At 41.6% G+C, this 22575-nt stretch overlaps 2 protein-coding genes and 1 long non-coding RNA gene across 6 annotated transcripts in view; 2 read left to right on the top strand and 1 right to left on the bottom strand.

Annotated features, from left to right (window-relative positions):
- Positions 1–2223: 2223 nt before the first annotated feature.
- Positions 2224–7463, top strand: LOC136439137 (uncharacterized). The gene is made up of 2 exons (XR_010756493.1): positions 2224–3123; positions 6502–7463. It is a non-coding gene; the product is annotated as an uncharacterized lncRNA (long non-coding RNA).
- Positions 7464–9920: 2457 nt separating this feature from the next.
- On the top strand, positions 9921–15225 carry LOC136439132 (uncharacterized). Its single transcript, XM_066434335.1, has 6 exons — positions 9921–10143; positions 11354–11467; positions 11827–11932; positions 13254–13364; positions 13724–13786; positions 14536–15225. Exons 2-6 carry the CDS (start codon positions 11364–11366, stop codon positions 14635–14637), a joined length of 486 nt encoding a protein of 161 aa, XP_066290432.1. The 5' UTR covers positions 9921–10143; positions 11354–11363; the 3' UTR covers positions 14638–15225.
- Positions 14899–22575, bottom strand: part of LOC136439096 (carbohydrate sulfotransferase 1-like) — a 33127-nt gene continuing 25450 nt past the window's right edge. For 3 of the 4 annotated variants that reach the window (XM_066434286.1, XM_066434294.1, XM_066434278.1), the window contains exons 2-6: positions 18367–19529; positions 17725–17898; positions 17255–17348; positions 16442–16581; positions 14899–15968 (exon numbers count right to left, since the gene is read on the bottom strand). In XM_066434286.1, the coding sequence (XP_066290383.1) occupies positions 15848–15968; positions 16442–16581; positions 17255–17348; positions 17725–17898; positions 18367–19529 (1692 nt within the window). In that variant the 3' untranslated portion in view covers positions 14899–15847. The remainder of the gene's footprint in view (positions 15969–16441; positions 16582–17254; positions 17349–17724; positions 17899–18366; positions 19530–22575) is intronic. The other variant, XM_066434303.1, reaches the window with a different exon arrangement.

Here is a 22575-nt window from a genome sequence, read left to right as displayed (position 1 = left end):
AAAACTGACTGTTCTGAAATGGAATATTTTTGTAAAACCCACCCCCTTGGGAGAATGTACTTTTCCGGTGGTACCTTCAGTTGAAAAGAACTTTTTCACTAAAACCTTTTGCATAATTACCCCACTTTTGAATTTCACGTAAGAAAGAAGTGGGGTAAGTTTCGGTCCCTTAGCAGCTTGCCACGGAACTGCAGGGGTGTTTTTGTTAAGAAATCTTTCAAACAGGATTGCAGAATACAGTAACGATATATTACCATGCACTATGGTGTGCAGGAAGCTTAGACAAAGATGTACATTATTTGAAGAAGCTGTCATCTGCGCTGCATGGTGATTTGTGAAGTGAATCCGTCACTATTGCCCTTAAACCGTTATCATAAACATTAATATGTCAGCAGAGACCGAAGTCTGTCACCCTTGCCCCTTATCTGTCACGAAAGCCTTTAATCCCTCAGCGTTGTCCTTATCCCGTCATCATAGCTCTTAATCTCTCACCATCATCCTTAAACCGTCACCATAGCCCTTAATCCGCGACCTTTGCCCTTAATCCGTCACCACAATCCTTAATCCGTCGCCCATTTACTTAATATGTGATCGTTCCTCTTAATCCGTCATCCTTGACCTTAATCTGTAATCATTTCCCTTAATCCGCCATCCTTACCCTTAATCCGTCACCTTAGTCCTTAATCCGTCACCCTTTCCCTTAATCTGTACTCATTTCCCCTAATCCGCCATCATTACCCTTTATCCGTCGCCTTAGTCCTTAATCCGTTACCCTTTCCCTTAATCTGTACTCATTTCCCTTAATCCGCCATCCTTACACTCAATCTGTAATCATTTCCCTTAAAATTAATCCGCCATCATTACCCTTAATCCGTCACCTTAGTCCTTAATCCGTTACCCTTTCCCTTAATATGTACTCATTTCCCTTAATCCGCCATCCTTACACTCAATCTGTAATCATTTCCCTTAATCCGCCATCATTACCCTTAATCCGTCACCTTAGTCCTTAATCCGTTACCCTTTCCCTTAATCTGTACTCATTTCCCTTAATCCGCCATCATTACCCTTAATCCGTCACCTTAGTCCTTAATCCGTTACCCTTTCCCTTAATCTGTACCCATTTCCCTTAATCCGCCATCATTACCCTTAATCCGTCGCCTTAGTCCTTAATCCGTTACCCTTTGCCTTAATCTGTACTCATTTCCCTTAATCCGCCATTCTTACCCTTAATTCGTCACCTTAGTCCTTTACCCTTTCCCTTAATCTGTAATTATTTCCCTTAATCCGCCATTCTTACCCTTAATCCGTCGCCTTAGTCTTTCTTTACTCCGTTACCCTTTGCCTTAATCTGTACTCATTTCCCTTAATCCGCCATCCTTACCCTTAATCCGTCGCCTTAGTCCTTACTCCGTTACCCTTTCCCTTAATCTGTACTCATTTCCCTTAATCCGCCATTCTTATCCTTAATTCGTCACCTTAGTCCTTAATCCGTTAACTTTTCTCATAATCTGTACTCATTTCCCTTAATCCGCCACCCTTACCCTTAATCTGTCACTTTATCCCTTAATCCGTCACCCTAGCCCTTAATCCGTTGCCCTTGACCTTCATCAGCCATCCTTCCTCTTAATCCGTCACCATCACCCTTAAACCGTCACCATAGCCCTTAATCCGCGACCTTTGCCCTTAATCCGTCACCACAATCCTTAATCCATCACTCTTTCACTTAATCTGTTATCATTCCTCTTTAATCCGTCATCCTTGCCCTTAATCTGTAATAATTTCCCTTAATCCGCCATCCTTACCCTTAATCCGTCGCCTTAGTCCTTAATCCGTTACCCTTTCCCTTAATCTGTACTCATTTCCCTTAATCCGCCATCATTACCCTTAATCCGTCGCCTTAGTCCTTAATCCGTTACCCTTCGCCTTGATCTGTAATCATTTCCCTTAATCCGCCATCCTTACCCTTAATTCATCAACCTAGCCCTTAATCCGTTACCCTTTCCCATAATCTGTACTTATTTCCCCTTATCCGCCATCCTTACCCTCAATCTGTAATCATTTCCCTTAATCCGCCATCCTTACCCTTTATTCATCAACCTAGCCCTTAATCCGTTACCCTTTCCCATAATCTGTACTTATTTCCCCTTATCCGCCATCCTTACCCTCAATCTGTAATCATTTCCCTTAATCCGCCATCCTTTCTCTTAATCCGTCACCCTGGCCCTTAATCCGTTGCCCTTGACCTTTATCATCCATCCTTGCTCTTAATCCGTCTCCATAACCCTTAATTTGTCACGAAAGCCTTGATCCCTCACAGTGGTTGCCCTCAATCAGTCACGTCGCCATAACCCTTAATCCGTCACCATAGCCGTTAATCTGTCACCCGATAACCTAATCCGTCACCTTTTCCCTTAATCTGTCATCCTTACCCTTAATCCGTCACCATAACCTTAATTAATCCATAACCCTAACCATAATCCGTTACTCTTGCCCTTAATCCATCGTCAATGTTACATCTTGTTATGACCAAATTTTAGGTCTTTTAGGCAATATAGTATATAGATATAGACCACAAATGGTATGACATGTTAGCAAAGTTGGGATGGTGCCATTGTGATGGAAACATTGACTGGGTATCAATTTTAAGCCCTGTTTCCGAGTTAATGACTTCTCCAGGCACAGCAACATGGATGCACCCATGGGAGTATCAGTTACAGGGTACTGGTCTGGCGGACAGAAGGACACAGCTGCAGACACAGTCTAGTACCGTGGCCACAGTGTCTAGACGTATGAGAACAAAGGGCGTTTCTTGTGTTAGAAAACAACTCATTTCTAGCAGATAATATGGAGATTTCTAAACTCTAATCGAAAGTTGTGACAACATGGTGAGCAAGAAGGGATGTATCACCCCCATGTCAGCAGTGGAAACAACAACGGGGAAGCACGGCCAGAAGAGATTGGAAGAATATGGACTGTTTGAAAATAGCAACACCAGACGTTTGTTCATTAATCTCCAAGGCAGGAAAAGTTTTTCACGTTCCGCAGACAGGACTCGACTATGGAAATTTAGATTCTGAGACTGGAAGGACAAATAACACCAGAGTCGATCTGTACAGAACTGAGGTAAGAGGCGTCTGTTTCTGTTTTTGTGCAGGTAGGTCTTTTCAGTTTTTATGTTAACGTTACGCTTTTGTGGTCATTTCAGATACCTTTCATGGCAAGGTAGAGATTTCGGCAAGTAGCCATTTTCGAAACCATCTCGACGTATGTTTGATATTCAGAATTGCTGTTAAAAGTGTTATTGAAACTTTTTAGGTTTGATGAAAAATGGGCAATAACTTAGCAGCCTAGAATTTAGAAATACGTCGCATTCATCCAAGTTTCAAAATCATGTGCCATACAAACGTTGAAATTCCAGAACTAATTCTAGTATGTCGCATGTCCACGTATAAGAACTAATTCCAATACAACTTATTTGTACACATTTAAAAATCTACATCCCCGACAAATGTAGACTGTTACAGTAGAAAAACTACAAATGTAGAAAATAATAATACGTCGCACTCGTCCACGTATGAAAATCATACGCCTGACAGATGTAGAAATTCCAAAACTAATTCCAGTACATCTCACCCCTGACAAATGTAGCATTAACTGAAGACAAAGTACAAATGTACAAAAAAACGTCCCATCGTCCACGTATGAAAACCATAAATCATATGCCCGAAAAACGTAGAAATGCAATTCTAGTACATCTTTTTGTCAAGTATGAAAATGTGCAAAGCCCCCCCCCCGACAAATTAATTTAGAATTAGTTGTGTAGTTAGAAAAAATTATACGTCGCATGTATCATCCACGTATTAAAATTTTACGCCTGACAAACGTAAAAATTCCAAAACTAATTCCAGTACATCTCATTTGTCCACGTTTGAAAACCTCAACCCCCGACAATTGTAGAATTAGCTGAAGATAAATTAAAAATGTAGAAAAATGATACGTCGCATTTGTTCACGTGTAAAAAACATAAAAAACTAGAAAGGCAACATTTGCGGGAGCAAATGCAACTTGTTTCGCCCATTTCCCTCCCCACGCAAAAATCGACTGTGGCATAGAAGCTAACGTTTGTTGTATGTCTGCAATGTTGGTATTTGAATGAATAATTGAATTGAAGACCAGTCAGAAATGGATCTCTCCCAATTTGAAACCCTATGCATGGATGGGCTCTTCCAGGCATCCATATTCATATGCTATTTTTTTTTTAGTACAACGCTACGCCACACATTTTGTTTAATGCGCTATCGATCAGCGCCGATATTCAAGACTTCCCCGCGGCCCGATATAGTGTAGACATGTAACAGGGGTTTACGTAAGGAGGTTGAAAATTCTTTAACTCTTTAATTCTTTAAACAACTACTCAAAGCAAGCTCAACGTAAATTTTCACGCACTTCACAACTCTCTATTGTTAATGTCAATGTTATTGTCAACGTCCCGACACGGGATGTTTCCTAAGGTGGGAAACGTTGGGTACTTTGTGTGCACTATTGTGCGCACTAGTGTCCAATCTTGGTGACAGAGGAGTAGAAAATTCGTGTACATAGCGAGGAAATGTCAGGTTTTACCATAGTGTCCAAGCTTGCGAACTTGTAGAAATCTTTGTTTCCATGCAGTGTTAAAATAAGAAAAACACCGTGTGTGTCGAAAAATACCACCAGAAAGGTTTTGAACCTTCCACTCAATTGCACTTACATAACTTCAGTAGGACACAACAATAACTTACAACACAAGGATGTGAGCCAGGGAGTAGTGAAGTTGTGTCTGCACCTGTCAGAGTACTAGTAGTGCCCCTAATTAAATTGACTATTTCAACCAATCAGGTTGAGCTTGATAAATCTGCGCTCTCTCATTGGCTGACCGAATTAGTCAACCCGGCCAGATGAATAAAGATGTGACCTATAGGTCAGTGACCCCATATGAGGAAAATAGCCGATCTTCTTCCCAAAACACCCTCTAAAATCGCATTTCGAAGTATTGTATGCCAAAAGTGCGAATGGGATTCTTTAAATATTTGTTCAATGTACCACCATAGCAAATTTCAGGTCATTTGGATGTATTTCCAGAGCACAGGAGGCCAAAATGTACGTTTTTGGTCAGAAAAACCTCAATAAAATCACGTTCAAGGTCAATATCGAAAAAAATTAAAAAAATGCTCCCAGGGTATTTACCTACTCTACATGTATACCAAATTTCAGCTCAGTTGGTGCAGGGACGACCGAGCTGAGTCGATTACAAGATTTGACAGGAGAAAGAAACCATACGAACACAATATATTGCGCCCAACAGTATGTTGGGCTCAACATAATTACAAATGTAGAAAAAAAAGGATACGGCGCATTCGTCCAATTCTTAAAGTATCAGTTATACCCCCATTCCACTTGGACGGCGCTTTCGCCGCGCTCTCACGGCGACATAAGGACCCCATTCCAAGTCACAACACGGTTACGGGGGGCAAATGACCCATATCTTTAGTTCGAAATATTTCGAAATATGAAATAAACCTATCTGGCTATCTATATTTCAAATCTATTAAAAAAAATTATCTCTTTTGACAGTCACTTTCGAAATGTTTGCAAATGATCAGAACAACTTCTGAAACATAGTATTCTTGTATTTTCTTTTGTTAGAAACATTTATGAATACTTATAAAGATTTGTAATTAATAAAACAATAATTCGAAGATATAATAAATACCATTCAAAAAACGTAAAATTGACCAGATCGCCGTGAGAGTGCCGAACTCCTGGAAAACGTGCTCAAGTGGAATCTCTACGGCGACCCAAAATCTCAAATGCAGCAACCTTTTATGAGCGACCAAAGATTTCACAGATAACTCAATTCGATCAACGGAATGGGGGCCTAAATTAGTAAAAGTCCGTCAAAACTACCTGCGCAACTCCAATTTTACCTGTGCTAGCATGCAGATGTTGAGCCCTACACGTACACTCTTCACTCACCTTAGTTACAGGATAAGAGGTCAAATTCCTAGGGACCCAAAATTGTGAAATTGCTTATCAGTTTCACGCATATTTAACTCCAAATGTTGTTTTCCTAGCTACAGATAAAATTAGTACAATTTTACCTGTACTAAAATGCGAATTTCGAGCCCTGTTTTTTTAATCGAACTCCAAAACCTTGAAGTAAGTATAACACGCCATATTCGTAGGTACTAAGAAATATGTCAAACAGCTTATCAGTGTCACATACATTTTAAATTTTGTTTCCCTGTGGCTGTAGGACCTAGCAACTACATGACTAACATGCCACCGCCAACTACTTTGAAAAAGAAAAGCCAATCATGATTTTGGAATAGTCTAATTCAAGTCAATAATTCAAGAGGTTAAATCGACCGAAGTTGTCTACCGTCTTCAGAGACGACAAGAACCAAAGAAGAGAGCATTCAGGTTGATATGTTTCTGTATGTTTTTTTCTCGATCCCTGCACAGGTCACCTATACCGGACTACAAGGTCATCCGGGGCACCCGGTATCCACGTGCACTAGGGAGGAACAATCCAGGCCTGGAACAATCTGGCCGTTTCCCACACAGACTCTAACCGCAGCAGGGGAGGTCGCCGGAGACCTTCCACTGCCGGACCAGCATCAAAGCCGTGTTACAATGATTGTGCTGTTACAACCAGACATTACCTGACACGATTTAGATAATCCACACACTGGCGTGCACATGTTGTCCACTTTATTTGATTCAAACGAATACGTATTGTCTATTTTGTTGTTTATTTTAGTGTGCAACTTTTAGAAGCTGATTTTGCATGTATAACGTTATGAAAGAAAATACAGGTGATTAACCTCGTTAAAATCAAACCGGATGTACGAATGGTAGAAACCCAATACAAATGTGTATGCAACTGCAAGCTGCAGTAACATTTCACTCCGTCACTTACGTCCAAGAAGTTACAGTGCAACTCCTTACCAAACTTGGAACGGTTACTTTAGAATTAGTCTGCTAATTGTTGTGCTATAATTCTTTGACGGTTATTCATTTGTTTAAGTGAACTGCAGCGAAGAGATAAAGTAATCAATGTTGTGTGAGCAGAGTAAGACAGGAGACGAGAGATTTGTAAAACTAGGAAATTAAGGTCAAGAGAGAAATAGAGACATTCAGTAATTAATAAGGATCGTAGTAAGCCAACATTATGAAGTCATAATCAGTCAGTGTTATAACGTTTACGTCTCCCTTGGTAAGTATGCGGGAATCGTTGTCTCTGTGTCATTTCTTTATCCTTGATGTGGTCGTCTTCAAATCGGCATCTAAAAGAAACCGTATTTATACATCGGCCATTCTTTATTGTAAGAAGGAAAGGGTCTTAAGTATTCACCATTTCAAAATTGACTTAATTTTATTCCAAAAGCTAATTGGCCATCTCACCATTAAACAAACTAATCGTTCATTGTTTTTGTGGCTGTCGTCCCTACATCTCTGACAAGACCACAACTGCCATGTTTTTTAAGATCACGTCTCCTACACTTTCTAATTTAACATCACATTAAATAACAAATCTATATTAACCCTCTATCGTTGGGGATCTTGTCGTCCCTTACTTTTCGACAAGATCACAACAACATGATGCTCAGTGGACCTTACTCGTCCTTTAGTACAGTGGGCCTTGTGTCCATTTGTGCCAACGGCATGGTCACAACATCACCACACTAATAACTTTCATCTCTTATACCTAACATAAGTGGCTAAAATCACCCCTCCGGTCAAAATGGTCACACCCAACCCAAAACTAGGAAAAATATGGGAAACCAACATTAGCGACAAAAACCAACCCTAATATTATTGATTTAATATTATTGATTACAACACTTTCTAATCCAACATCACATTAAATAACAAATCTATATTAACCCTCTATCGTTTGGGATCTTGTCGTCCCTTACTTTTCGACAAGACCACAACAACATGATGCTCAGTGGACCTTGCTCGTCCTTTAGTACAGTGGGCCTTGTGTCCATTTGTGCCAACGGCAAGGTCACAACACCACCACACTAATAACATTCATCTCTTACACCTAACATTAGTGGCAAAGATCACCCCTGTCAAAATGGTCACACCCAAAACAAAGCAAAATATAGGGAACCAACATTAGCGACAAAAAAAACACCAATATTATTGATTCCAACACTTTCTAATCCAACATCACATTAAATAACAAATCTTTATTAACCCTCTATCGTTGGGGATCTTGTCGTCCCTTACTTTTCGACAAGACCACAACAACATGATGCTCAGTGGACCTTGCTCGTCCTTTAGTACAGTGGGCCTTGTGTCCATTTGTGCCAACGGCAAGGTCACAACACCACCACACTAATAACATTAATCTCTTACACCTAACATTAGTGGCAAAAACTACCCCTCCGGTCAAAATGGTCACACCCAACCCAAAACTAAGAAAAATATAGGGAACCAACATTAGCGACAAAAAACACCCCCAATATTATTGATTCCAACACTTTCTAATCCAACATCACATTAAATAACAAATCTTTATTAACCCTCTATCGTTGGGGATCTTGTCGTCCCCTACTTTTCGACAAGACCACAACAACATGATGCTCAGTGGACCTTGCTCGTCCTTTAGTACAGTGGGCCTTGTGTCCATTTGTGCCAACGGCAATGTCACAACACCACCACACTAATAACATTCATCTCTTACACCTAACATTAGTGGCAAAAACTACCCCTCCGGTCAAAATGGTCACACCCAACCCAAAACTAAGAAAAATATAGGGAACCAACATTAGCGACAAAAAACACCCCCAATATTATTGATTACAACACTTTCTAATCCAACATCACATTAAATAACAAATCTTTATTAACCCTCTATCGTTGGGGATCTTGTCGTCCCCTACTTTTCGACAAGACCACAACAACATGATGCTCAGTGGACCTTGCTCGTCCTTTAGTACAGTGGGCCTTGTGTCCATTTGTGCCAACGGCAAGGTCACAACACCACCACACTAATAACATTCATCTCTTACACCTAACATAAGTGGCAAGAACCACCCCTCCGGTCAAAATGGTCACACCCAACCCAAAACTAGGAAAAATATAGGGAACCAACATTAGCGACAAAAACCACCCCCAATATTATCGATTTCAACACTTCCTAATCCAACATCACATTAAATAACAAATCTTTATTAACCCTCTATCGTTGGGGATCTTGTCGTCCCCTACTTTCCGACAAGACCTCAACAACATGATGCTCAGTGGACCTTGCTCGTCCTTTAGTACAGTGGGTCTTGTGTCCATTTGTGCCAACGGCAAGGTGACAACACCGCCACACTAATAACTTCCATCTATCACACCCACACATTAGTGAAAACAACATCCCTCCGGTCAAAATGGTCACACCCAACCCAAAGCAAGAAAAAATTAGCAAGAAAACAAAAAAAAAGGAAACTAGCAAGAAAAACACCCCTCCGTCAAAATAGTCACACCCAACATTAGCGAAAAGAAACACCCCTCCCAATAAAATGGTCACATCCAACATGGCCGCCCCCATCCTTGGATGCAAAAACAGAACAGGTTTTGCTATCGCAAACCTGTAAATAATAATATCAGGTGTATTTGCAGCCAGTGCCACAGGCAGGTACCCAATGTGTAGGGTAATGAGGCTGTTTAACGTGTTCGAGGTACCTCCTCGAGCACGGGACCCCCGTTTTACGTCCCTCCCGGTTAATGTATATTTAACCCCCTTGAATAAATCAAGGGATGGTTGTCGTTGGAACAGTTATTCACTACGTAGCTAGCTGCAGTTCAACAGAAATTCGCTAGGACTTTGTAACATAATGGTACGGTCCGTCCTTTTTCTTTGACCTTTGATCTACTTTAGCAAAGTCCTCTCGCGTACTTCCGGGTTCCGTTATTCGAAACATCCCAACCAGCGACCTTCTCTACTGCCGTGTACCTACTAGCCTAAGTGTCTATTTCTTTACAAGGCGTTGGTTAAAGGCCCAGGTTATACGTATGAAAGGGTTTACTTAACAGTTGTGAGTTGCTATTCGGCGACATCATTTTGATTGATGCAGTGACGAAACCCTGGTATCGTTCATAATCGTAAGTATACAATCTCGTTATAATGTCTCATATGGAAACTTTGAAATATATCAATACCTGTTATGGATGCTCTGTGATTCCAGGTCACTCCTAGCGTCCTTAGCAGCAGGCTTCTTGCTTATATTGTACCGTTTTCTGATTGTAAAAAAGGCACATAAAACGCAAAGCAAGCCCAATTCGTATAACTAACGGGAGGCTAGCCATTCCCTTGTTGTACCATGTGTGCTCTAATTGTCTGAGGCCCCGACCCTGCATCTCAGACGGTCAAGAGTTCAAATCCCGGCTGTTGTTCTCCGTCGTCACTGCCATACAGTGACTACTGACAGACCCTGAAAAAAAAAACCGAAAAGGGTTTTGATTCCAAAGCCGGTGTCACAAAACAGGAAAATAGATCGCCCGACGAATCTTCGAACTCTAATGTACTGTACATATTTCACTGTATATGTCACTTAGATGTTAGTAAGGTTTGTGTTAAACGACCTGTATCTAGCCCCTCGGGGCACGAACATACAATAAAGGTCTTCAATCAATCATTAAAAAGGACATTTCCGGCAGCAACACGACCGGTGTCCTCTATGACAGCGCGCGCCATGATGTTTAGAGATTGGCCGATGTTAACGTCCACAGGCTACTGAGTTTCGTCCTACATGTATGTAACAGTAGATTTTTAGGCAAAAAATACGTTTGACTTCCTAGCGATTTTGAAATTCGGCGATATTCGGACGCCATATTGGAGCGAAGGTCATTGACAGTATGACCTTTTCTTTAGGGGACGTTGCGTAGCGATCACTGCAGTATTTGTCGAAAAGCTTAGCCCCCATTCACACCCATCATCCGTGACCCGATACCCCACCCCATATTATATATATACACTGCACTACTTTGTCTGCTGTGTACCATACATTTAGCATCTCTGGCAGAAGATAATCTTCTTCGTTAAAACTAGATCTGGATGTTATCTAGTATAACTCCTCCTGTATGACAGTGAACTTAATTATTAATAGTGTAAGTGGGATGGCCGAATCTATCAGTGACATCGGGGCCAGACTATTGCCAAGTTCCCGGGACCCGCAGAGGCATGATCCTTTGTTTCTTTAGGCATTTTTTGGCCTTTATGTTTTGTTTTCTTTTGGTCGAAAACGTGCTTAGAGAGTAATGTTTTCCATACAGTCTTTTAAAATGTAACGTTATTTCTATATACCTTCTCCAGCTCTCCCGACATGGCGTGCTGCTTCCTGAGCTCCCTCCAGGCTCCCGTCCAGGCCGCCATCCGCCCGGCCATGTGGCTGCCCGGGATCCGGAATCTCCACTCTCACAAGGAAACGTGAGTTCAACGACTACATGTACTCAATGGCCAGACTTGCGGGAGTGCAAGCTTGGAGGCTAGTCGTTTATCAGACATGACAGACTTTCAAGGTCATGGGGTCAACAGAAGAGGCTTCCAATTCACGGGATTGTATTGTTGTTTGTCTGTCTGTTTTGCTATGTTTTCGCAGTTGAGTGTTTTTCATGTGCTTGTCACGTTCACCGTTGCGCTGCAGTAAGTTATCGGTGGGCACACATTATGTTAATCAAAATCTCCTCTGCGTAGTTGATAATCTACAGTTAAAGAAGGCATATGAGAAAATAACTCTAGATATTTCACGGAGGCGTGAGATCTTAGAACTCTTGCTGCAATTTCAGCTGGCAGTCTGAAGCCACCGCTCCGGATTCCTTGAAGAGTTTGCTGAGCGCGCTGGAGAAGGTCAAGGTCGACAGCCCTTATTGGAGGAAACACAAGGTCAACAAGGTGACGTCAGAACCTTTTTTGTTAATTGGTCAACGTTAACCGATGTAACCGCCATTTGGCGCAACAGTGCAGTTAACACGACACTCTGTAATACAGCAAAACGTTTTACGAAGAAGTTTTGCGTTGGGGGGAATTCAACTTTGTGAGATAACAATATAGTTAAGGCCACAGCAAGTAAATTTTATGGATGACATCCTCCGCAGACTCCAAAATTAATGAGATAGGGCGAAAAAAAAACAAGGCGGGCCAAAAAAACGAGATTCCTATATTTTCAAATTTTGAGATCATAAGTCTTGTTAAAGAAGAACTGAGGCGACGAAATATGATATCATGACCAACAGGTCTTTTATTCCTGTATTCAACCAATGAGGTTTCATATATGATATAAAACCTCCTTGATTTAATGTAAACATGTCCTTGTAGAACATCTCAATAGACTAACTACAACAAATGCAGAAAAGGGCTTGTTGTACCATCATCTGAAGCAACTGCACTGAGTATTCATATGCGATGAAACCCCTTATGTATACAGCTCAATTAACTAGAACCCCCCCCCCCCCATTATCTATATAATGTCCTTGCTAGAACAAATGCAGAAAACAGCTTGTTATTATACCATCATGGGCAGAAACTACACTGGGTATTCATATGCAATGAAACACCTTAGACTGTCAATGTTTACGACTTATTTGCCAATTTTTGGCATGTTGACCACCGTCGGAGGGCAATGAAATTTCTTGTTTTTTATTTCGAAATCAGGCAAAAATTAATGAGCGCGCTGATGTCATCCATAAAAACTACTTGCTGTGGCCTAAGTACACAATCAGCGATAGGCTAGGGAACTCGCATGTGACGTCACAACTTGAGAACAGGCAAGGCCGCCATGTTGGTATATAAGTGGATAAATTCAAGATGGCGACCGGACGGGCGACGATGATGATAAAGGTTTATTCAAGATCTAGCGTTCTCATGTTAGGGTAGAGGGAAACGTGCTGTCAGAAATTTGTCACTTTTGAAATGACTTGCCACGAGTCTTTAACCCATTAACATGGCGAATACTAAGTGACGTCAGAGTGAATGCAAACACGCTATTATTTTCCACTGCTCTCAAAGAATAAGTCAAACCTCGAATTAGTACTGTAGATATAGAAACTTACCGTAGACTAGCAACGTAGTTTAATCTTCGTCATTTGTATCACATGTATGCTTCATGTTGCACTTTATGTTCGTACATCATCAATAATTGTTGTAAACTTGTAATTAGCCTTCGGGCATGAATTTGTAATAAACTTATTAGTATCGTTATTATTTGTGTTTCCAGGTGGACGAAGAACGTTACCGTGTGCAGATCTTCACGTACACCCGCGCGGAGTGGCTGGACGTGGTGGAGATAGAGTTCAGGCCGGGGCAGACCGAGGGCTCAGAGGCAGAGGTAAGATATATGGATGGAAAAATGGTCTAGAACTGGCTTTTACTTTGTTTGTCCCTTGTTGGTAAAGCTAATTCATTCATTCGTTCATATCTAGCTTGAAGTTCGTAAAAATATGATCTCGAGCTGGAATTTGCTTTGTCCGACTCATGTAGCTAAAGCTAATTAATTCAAACAAACATCCATCCATTCATATTTCCGATCCTCTACATGGGAGTAGGAATGGCGATGAATTTCAAAATGGCGTCAATGTGCACCGAAAACTCTAACACTTGAAAACTTCTAGAACAGATAGTGAAGGAATTATTCTGTTTTAACAAGTAAATGTCAGCCTACAAATCTTCACCTTCCATGTTCTACAGGCTGCGTCCTTCTCCAGTGGACTGTTCCCCACCCTGGTCCCGCTGTGCTTCGTCCTCAACACGGTAATTTTACACGTATACCATATAAGAATACTAACTTGTAGATTAGAGTGTATCTATAGATTGATTATTTAGAAAAGTAGATTAGTCCCTTAGAATTGTTAAACATCAGCGATAACTCAACTGCCATGTTTGTACGGGTTTCCGAATTTCCAGCTCCAAGCAGATATTCGGTGGCTAGACATTACCCATGGGCCGAAACAGTATCCATTGGCCACCGGAGTTCATGGTACTGTTTTGTCCCGTAGATACAGCTTTGCCATCGGAAGATCTTCTTGGAGTTTCCAAATCTCCATACATTACTGTACTGTTACAATTGTCGTTAGATTAACTTCTTCCTGTTGTATTGTTGTGTCAAAACTATTTATCTTCACTCAACACAAAAGTGCGAAAACTTAAATTTGATCAGTCATATCACCGTTAACACTTTGCCAATGGTCAGGTAGGTTAAGCTTTCGAACCTCAGACTGAAGCATGACATTTTTCGTTAGCTTTAGCTAGTAGTGCAATGCAGCTATAGCTACGCTACGTTTGAAGCTTAATCAAGCTCCTATGATCCTCATACGCGTACAGGGGCCACTGGCTTTACGTCACCAACCGAATACCATCCCTTTCAACATGTCCGAGCTGGGACCGACCCTACGATCGAACTACGGCCAACGGAATTATATCATCATTATTCTAATTACTCTATCATAGTTTTATGTATCATTTGAAATCATATTTATGACCTTTTACAATGGCGTCCTCAGGTGCTCTTCTTCGTTCCGTTCCTTGACATGGACTACAACAAGAAGCGTTTGGATGCGCTCCGAGAAGCCATGGATGTTCCAGTATCAGTTTTTAACCAGTAGTACGATGTGTCACTATACCATGTATGTTTGTGCCAAATGCTAGAATACACTACACGACGCCTAATCTCAAAGCAGATGTAAGGATCAGGCACAGTGTTTTACGCGGCAGTAGGAGCAGGCGAAGAGGTGCCTTACTAGAAATATGTACTAAATGTTGCACAAACACATCTGCTTAAAGATTACACGATACCGTGTATAATTGTATTGAGCAAAATTATGAGGTATAGATGTTTATGCCATACAGAAAATGAAAAACGGGAGTCTGGCACAATCACTTTGATACGTTGTATGTTTGCTAAAGGTTGCTCTCGTGATAAGAGCTAGGACAAGGAATGATCGTAGGCAGTTGAATGTAGTACTTTATCATTGAAAGAAACAAACGCGTAGTTTTGATACAGTAACGATAAGACTTCTATCAAACAAATGAGGATGTGAATAAATACTGTATATAAAGTAGCGACAATAATAAAACGGAATTCAATTTATCTTTATATACAAATAATCATGAAAAAAGTTGCTTGCTATAAAATACAGATATAATTTTTGCAAAGCCAAAATCATCAATAAATGACAAGTCTATTCTTAAAACGAATGACTCCTTATTAATTATAATGTTTCTTAAATGGTCCATTACATTCTCACAATCAAGTATTATAACGTTACCTAAAATGTTCTTAGAACAACTATTTCACTGATCCATATTCACACTGTCATAAGGTATAGAATCAAGTCTCCGAATATAAGAGTTTAAAACTATATTTTGCCAATAATTTTGCTTGCGGAGGAAATTTACGTTTGAATTCTAAGCTGCAAATCTAGACTCCGTGGTTTGTTGGAGAAATAGAAATGGGCCAAACAGGTTGAATAATTTGCAAAGGAGTTAGCCGGCCATAGAGTTGCCGTTTGTAACCTGCGACCGACTGTTCTCCAATAACTGGCCAAGCCATGTAATGGAATGGTTCCTCCGTTTTGGCCAATTTTCAGTCGGCCAGGAACTCTGGTAGAGAATATAAGCCAATTCACGCGCATGCACAGCGTGATGCATTGTGGATACTAGGTCGAAGGCGAAGACCCCTAATTTGTTAGCAGTTCTTGTACAGACTTATGTACATATTTTTCAATTTTGACATATCATCCACAGTGCATCTCGATTTACATGCGCAGTTTAACCCGTTAACCCGGTTATAACAAATCGTGTATTGCCTCATGTTTAGGTGATCAAATTAGCAATTTCTGGCGACGGCGCCTCTACCAGTATATTCGTCATGTTAGTCAGTTCGCCCACATTATGCACCGGCCGGTACCCCAACTTTGCCATGATGTTGTGGCACCTGTGGGATATAAAAGGAATATATTAACAACGGATGGATTCCATTTCAGGCTATACATCATGTGGAAATGTCAAAATAAAGATGCAACAAAATACAAAAAAATATGATTTCATATATTCATAGGACAAAATTGTCGCGGAAGCAAAGCAAGAAAGCAAAATAAAGTCAATTTCTTCATAAAACTCCTGACCTTCATATTACAAGACGGAAGGTAAGATACTGCAAGTATGATAGTCTGAGGCAAAGTAGACAAAGGAAACTGCTGTCTTGATTTGGTTAAAAAGGAGTCAGTCCGGACTAGCCTGGATGCCAACATGCTCCCAAGAAATGTTATCTCAGTCCCATGGTGTTAACTCAGGGGGCTGTCGTAAATTTCTTTCGGGGCATGTTGGCCTTGGAGCCGAGGAGCTGGCCTGGGTAGGCGCGGTCCTGGAAACAGTCTGGCATCAAGGTCGGTAGAGAGAGGTCCGTACCTGTTCTGTATCCTGGAGACGGAGGAGAAGATGAGTTTGTGTCGCCAGGTGTCCAGGGTGGCCTGGGAGTTCCTGTTGGTCTGGTACTTGCTGACGATGTGATGGCGGCCCTTCGTGTTCTTGTCGATCCACTCCGTAACCTGCAGGTACAACAGGATCAGGCTAGGAACGCACACTGAATGGGAACTGCGTAACTTCTTGTTTCTTTGTTGTAGAAGAAGAAGTTTCATTACGCGAAAATTGTAGCTGGTACAATGTATGGCAACTTACGTACATGAGAATTGAGCTATTGCTAATTGTTGACAGATATAGAGAACTAATCTAATCTATGACTAACAGTAAAATAGTCTAATAGAATAATGTACATGCTAACGCTCTAGAATACAATATGTTGGTAATAGTATGCTGTGTCAGGAATGTATGCATTATGTTCTTAATTTTGTTAGCCTGGTATCCAGAACTATTATTGCTCTTGGCGTAAGAGGCCTAGAAGGAAGAGACTCAGCAACTATGATAAGTCTGTATACCAGGCTACTTACTAGTCTTCCATGTATTGCAATTGAAAGTTCATTTCATATGTTTCCCCCCCTCTCCCATATCATGTCAATGATACTATGTACTAGAATGATTATGATTGTGCCAGAACGTGAGCTCTTATTATCATCCAGTCGTGGTGATATATTTGTCAACAGGCACTAGTATATCATACACTTTTCTTAGAATTGAAAAGATGGTGCTGAGTTACCAGCACCCTACCAAAGATTAGATACATGCCCACCAAATAGATATTTCACTCTTAGGACATACACTGACCTCATCTGACAATGGGATCCCCAGAAAGTTGTAAATCTTCTGCGCCATAGTTGAGGGGTCGGCCGCCACGTCCTCGTACCGTACCAAGGCATACCTGTAATAGAATAGAATACAATACAACAGAATAGAATAGAATAGAATACAATAGAATACAATAGAATACAATAGAATACAATAGAATACAAAGAAATAGAAGCTCACGCTACTGATATGCGATAGGGTCGCAAGAGTATCACAGATCTTAATTGCAATGGTGTTTACAGATAAAAGTAGCTGCGTCGATCCCGGTCAAGCTTAAGAGTGCAGAACTGATTTTTGGGGCAGCCGTACCCGACTTTCGACATCAGTGGTATATGGTAGCCAAAGCTAGAATGTCTTAAGTTCGGAGAGAGGAAAAAAACTCCCGGGCCCTTTCCCTCCTTAAGAAATTTTCCCTAAGAGAAAGTCTAATTATAAGATGAATGTCTCACCTCCCCTCTAGCTTCTGAGGTAAGTGATCCCTGTATTGCACGTTCCTCTCCATCCACCCGCAGATGTCGTCCACTTCCAGAGTACGAATCAGCAGCTCCTGCAGTCCCAATGGGTTCCGCACGGCGGCAGGGTGCGACAGTGCCAGTCTGGATGCTACAATCGCTCGAGGGTCCCTGTCAAAAGCATATCAATCATTTCTCAAATTGTGTTGGTAGTAATCGTAATGCAATGCTAAACTTTCTTCCAACACCAATGTATTCACGGATCAAATTTTCAACGATCACTGTCGCCTTCTTCAGGATCAATAATGATTATTAAACCTGAAGAAGGCGACAGTGGTCGTTGAAAATTTGATCCGTAAATACATTAGTGTTGGAAGAAAGTTTAGCATTGTATTATCCTATAGTATTAATAATTTTACAATTCTCGTTGGAATATGATACAAGATGCATGTAAAAGCACAGTTTAAAAGACAACAGAACACACAAAATTTGTTCTCTGTGAAAGTCGTTGAGCGAACTGTTGAATATTTGGTCGCTCATCAGCGGTCACACTGGCTACGTATACGTACGTAATGACAGCCTCTGAAGAGAGGTGTAAGTAAGGAAGTAAAATGTATTACAATTAGGACAAGTGTTCACCTTATCAAGTGTAGAATCTTCAAGTCGAGCGATGGATCCTGCACAAGCGGCATCAGCTCCCCGACGTTGTCTATCCTGATAGTTTTCGTCGCCACGTGTTTGTGTTTCGTGCACAGTTCTGTCAAAACTCTGGGAATGTTTTTAAGCAGCACAGGGCAGTCTGTTCTGTTGCCTGTTGTTCCGGTCCTGAAGCGGGCGTTTCGACAGGCGTCTTTTACCGTCCGACTGGCGTCCCTACCGATGAAAGCACCTCTCATATACGAGGCGTAAAACGGACCCATCCCGGTAAAGTTGCAGTGAAACACGTCGTTCATCATCCGAAGCTTGGCGCGTTCGTAGGCGCCGGTGTACTCGCGATCGTACCGGTTAACGCGAGCTCCCTTTCTTTCCGGAGCTACATCGGATCCTTTCGGTCTAAAGAAGTATTTACCGTTGTGTTTGAGGGTCCACATGGGTTCGAAGAGGTAAAAGAAATCCAAATGGTTGTTCAACAACTCGCTAACGAACGAGGAGCCTGAACGCATGAGCGCCAGAATGACCACTCCGAGTCTTTTGGTCTGCCCTTGATGATCTCTCGCGAGATCTGAACGTGACTGGGCGTTGGTCTGCCCTTGATGACCACTCGCGAGATCTGAACGTGACTCTGCGAGAGTTTCGCGGAGGGGCATGTCCTCCTTAGGCACTGGCGTTGTGGTTCTATCGTCGTCTATCATGTGATGATACTCAAGTAGTTTTGGTGGTAGTCCAACTGTCCGCAGTGGAAAAAGATGTTTTCTTCTTTCGTCGCCGTCTTCCATTTCTGTATTTACGCCATTACTTCTATATCTAGACAGGGATAAGTGAACGTTCTTTGTTGTTTTTCTCCTATCCGTGTTCTGACTGGTACTAGCTACGTGGGGAACGATCTTATTCCATGGCTTGCTGGTGACATGTCTTGGAGAAGAAGCTATGACGTGTTGTTCCCACAGAACTCCTCTTCCCGTGATATTTGAGACGTCCTGTTGCTTCCTTGCCTTGTGTTTTGTCAGCATAGGTTTACGCCTCAGAATGCCTATGTCATAGAACAGGGGAGTCAGCACGAACAGAGCGGCGAAGAGGATACTGTAGATAACATAACGTTTCCTGCGAAATAACGTCCATGGGAAGGCACGGCAGGCCATCATCTGTAAAACGACATAGTAATATTAAGGTGCCTTGTTTTAGCATGAAAGTTCATCTGAGTTGGTTAAATAGATTATGAAGAAATAATCTGTTTTTCAACCAAAAAAATGGTTTCAAGGGGGGTCGATATCGACTTCGGACGTCCGGACAACCTTTGACCCATTGCTGACGTCACACGTGCAGAAAGTCACGTGTCCACAGCAATTAGGTCAGACAGCTGAACGAGTCAGTCGAAAATTCCGGTGAGTTCAATTTGTTTTTCTTTTTTCAATTTTTGATAGATAAGCTTTCGAGATGAGGTACAGTCTATCTCTTTATATTGTACATTGTATGCCAGTGTCACAAAAAAACGGTATCAACCTTACTGAGTTAAGCCCACAGCAAGTAAATGTTATGAATGACATCTTCGCAGACTCTAAATCTAGCGTGATAAAAAAAAACGACGGACAAAAAAATGCGAAAATCAATGCGCGGCGCGGCGCGGATATCAGCCACAAAAATTACTTGCAGTGGCCTAATAAGCTAACGATGACATGACAGCTCGTTGATTAAAGTATGTTGGTTGATGAACGTCAACAGCAACGGACGTAACTATGGAAGATTGTATATACATATATCAGCTGTTGTTATACTGTTATCGGTTAGATGAGGTATGGGGAGGTTTTTGTCATCACCTATATGTCATTGTATTGATAGCTTGAAAAATGCAGTCGAGGGTATTTCGATATAAGAGAACGATTGACATGCCTAGGTCACAATGTACCAATATTGCAATCCGGACCGAAACGACCACGTGCCATTTATGGTATCAGATCTGTTCTTAGAGTTCGGGAGGAAAGCGGTACAAGTAACTCTTCGAATCAACCCATTCGCTCAATCAGCGTTGCCTTGTTATTTCTAGATGTGTGGTACTGGTAGATTTTGTAGAATTCTCAAAGTGTGGATCTCCTTAAAATGGGATCAACGGCCTGCAATATTTATAACTGGGAGGCCCACAAGAAAGGAAAAGAGGTGGCCTCCGTCTTCCAATACCGTGCCCTAGACAGAGTGGATCAACAACCCACTGCGCGAATGGCCTAAAAACAGCTACGGGACCTCTAAATCTTACCAAAGTCCTCCCAGAAACTGTAAGACTACCCTCACACGGTTCACAATGTCACATAAATTGTACCGTTCCAAAAATACAAGAAGTTGAACTTTGTGAACTAGCCTTTCGCTAGTCTTTCGCCTTTGATGTATGCTTCCGGTAGAAGACGGGGCCTGTAAACTGTGCCAAGATTAATTTTTCCGGTAGAAGACAGAGATTTGAGACTGTGCCAAGACTCAAGAGACACCGCAGTTCCTCGTTCTGAGGTTGAGGAATAGACAACATCGGAGGCTTTGGTGAGAGAGACGGTCAAGGTTCAAGGTTGGTTGGCGTCTCTCATCATGAACCTGGCGTAGCCAAACATCACAGTGATGATTCATAGAAATGAAATGCGTAAATCTAAACAACAGACGGACAAGGGAAGATTTTCTATCTATTCATTTATCTAGATATTGAGATTCACCATATTTTGGGGAAGGATCGACATAACAGGTGAATATCATATTTTCAAGATGTGAAGCTAGTACCTGGACACAAGACTGTAAGGTGTGGTCCACTGACTCCACTCACACCGGAAATGACCCCCAAAGTGTGATGGGTTATTTAACGTACTCTCCTCAAACAAGGGACCTCCGGCTTCATGTCCCATCCGGGAAGACGTCCCTAACCGAAGCTAGGTACTCATTTTAACCAGACTCATGTGAGAAAAGGATATCAAGTGCCTTTCCCAAGGGAACAATATTGAGGCTTGCTATGAGGAGCCTTTAGATTCTTACAACCCTATCCATAAGAACATCTTGTCATATTGGAATCCTCGACCTTGTCTTCTCGGGGTCGGGGATTTCAGTAGAGAGTGTGCAAAGTTTCTGCATAGTTCCTCACGTCTTTGTGATAGTGATGGTAGTGAGAGTTTTCCAATACAACTTGCATTTGATGATACTTCTGTTTTGCATTCGTGTATTGATTTGCCTATGTCTTTGGTGTGGTACTTGTGTTGTACTTAGTTCGTGCAGTATATTCGTCTATGTGTAAAGAGTTCTCACAATTCGGAATTCGAAACGTATTATAATGTATTAATCCGGATATGAGGAGAAGCGGTACGGTCCGTTTCTTCGTTTCGATCTCTGTCTAAGCTACCTGTATACTAAATATCATGGAAATCCATCGATCCTTTGTTCGGCTATTCTCATTAGAAGATTTTCACGATAACGCCCCAGCAGTTCCAGAGGAAGCTGCTAGAGGACCCAAACCCACACCACGTCTTTTTTTACACCACAGGATATCTGCCACCAAAAAATCAAGACCACAGCACGTCCAGATCAAAAGAAACAAAAATGGAATTTCTGCTGCAGTACCAAGGTCACATACCAGGGGGCCCAAAATCGCGTAAGGGCGTGTCGTCCGGATATTTCCCGGATATGTCCGGAAACGTTCCCAGTCCGGACGCATACAAACGTTGAAATGTCCGGAAATAACCCCCTTTCGCACAGTGCTACGTGAAAAAAACTACCTTCAGCCTTTGGCCCTCTAGTAGAAACAGATAGCAGAAGGGTGGAGATTAGCACAATCCACCACATGTTTAATAAAAGTCCCTGTGTAAATAAAAAATATCTGTCTCTGATTTCGAGCAATGTCCGTTGGGGATAGCGATGAACAAATAAACATGCTATCTGTAAAGAAAATGTAACTTAGCTGGCGAGGATAATAAAAACGTTATAGGTCGGAGCGAGTGAAAAAACAAACGATTACTGTGTAATGTATCTTCAAGAATGCCGGAGAGTAGATGAAACGTATCGGACTGCGATTTGAATCAGTGCAAGTTCCGCGGTGCCCTACCTTTGCTAGACAGAACACCTTCTAAATTCGTTGAGAGAGGAAGTCGAAATGTACTCGTACCAACGTGTCAGCTACAGACCGTTATGTGTCGCAGCAAACCGGATCTTTGCGCACTGTTGTCAGTC

The sequence above is a fragment of the Branchiostoma lanceolatum genome, chromosome 1 (assembly GCF_035083965.1).
Source record: "Branchiostoma lanceolatum isolate klBraLanc5 chromosome 1, klBraLanc5.hap2, whole genome shotgun sequence".
Lineage (NCBI taxonomy): Eukaryota > Metazoa > Chordata > Leptocardii > Amphioxiformes > Branchiostomatidae > Branchiostoma > Branchiostoma lanceolatum.
This window is presented reverse-complemented; position numbering and strand designations above follow the sequence as displayed.

Bases quoted from the DNA above. Each gene is read 5' to 3' on its own strand.
- LOC136439132 (XM_066434335.1), top strand. From the start codon at position 11,364: ATGGCGTGCTGCTTCCTGAGCTCCCTCCAGGCTCCCGTCCAGGCCGCC. The intron at 11,933-13,253 runs GTGACGTCAGAA...TTGTGTTTCCAG, and splicing joins GGAAACACAAGGTCAACAAG to GTGGACGAAGAACGTTACCG. The intron at 13,787-14,535 runs GTAATTTTACAC...TGGCGTCCTCAG, and splicing joins TGTGCTTCGTCCTCAACACG to GTGCTCTTCTTCGTTCCGTT.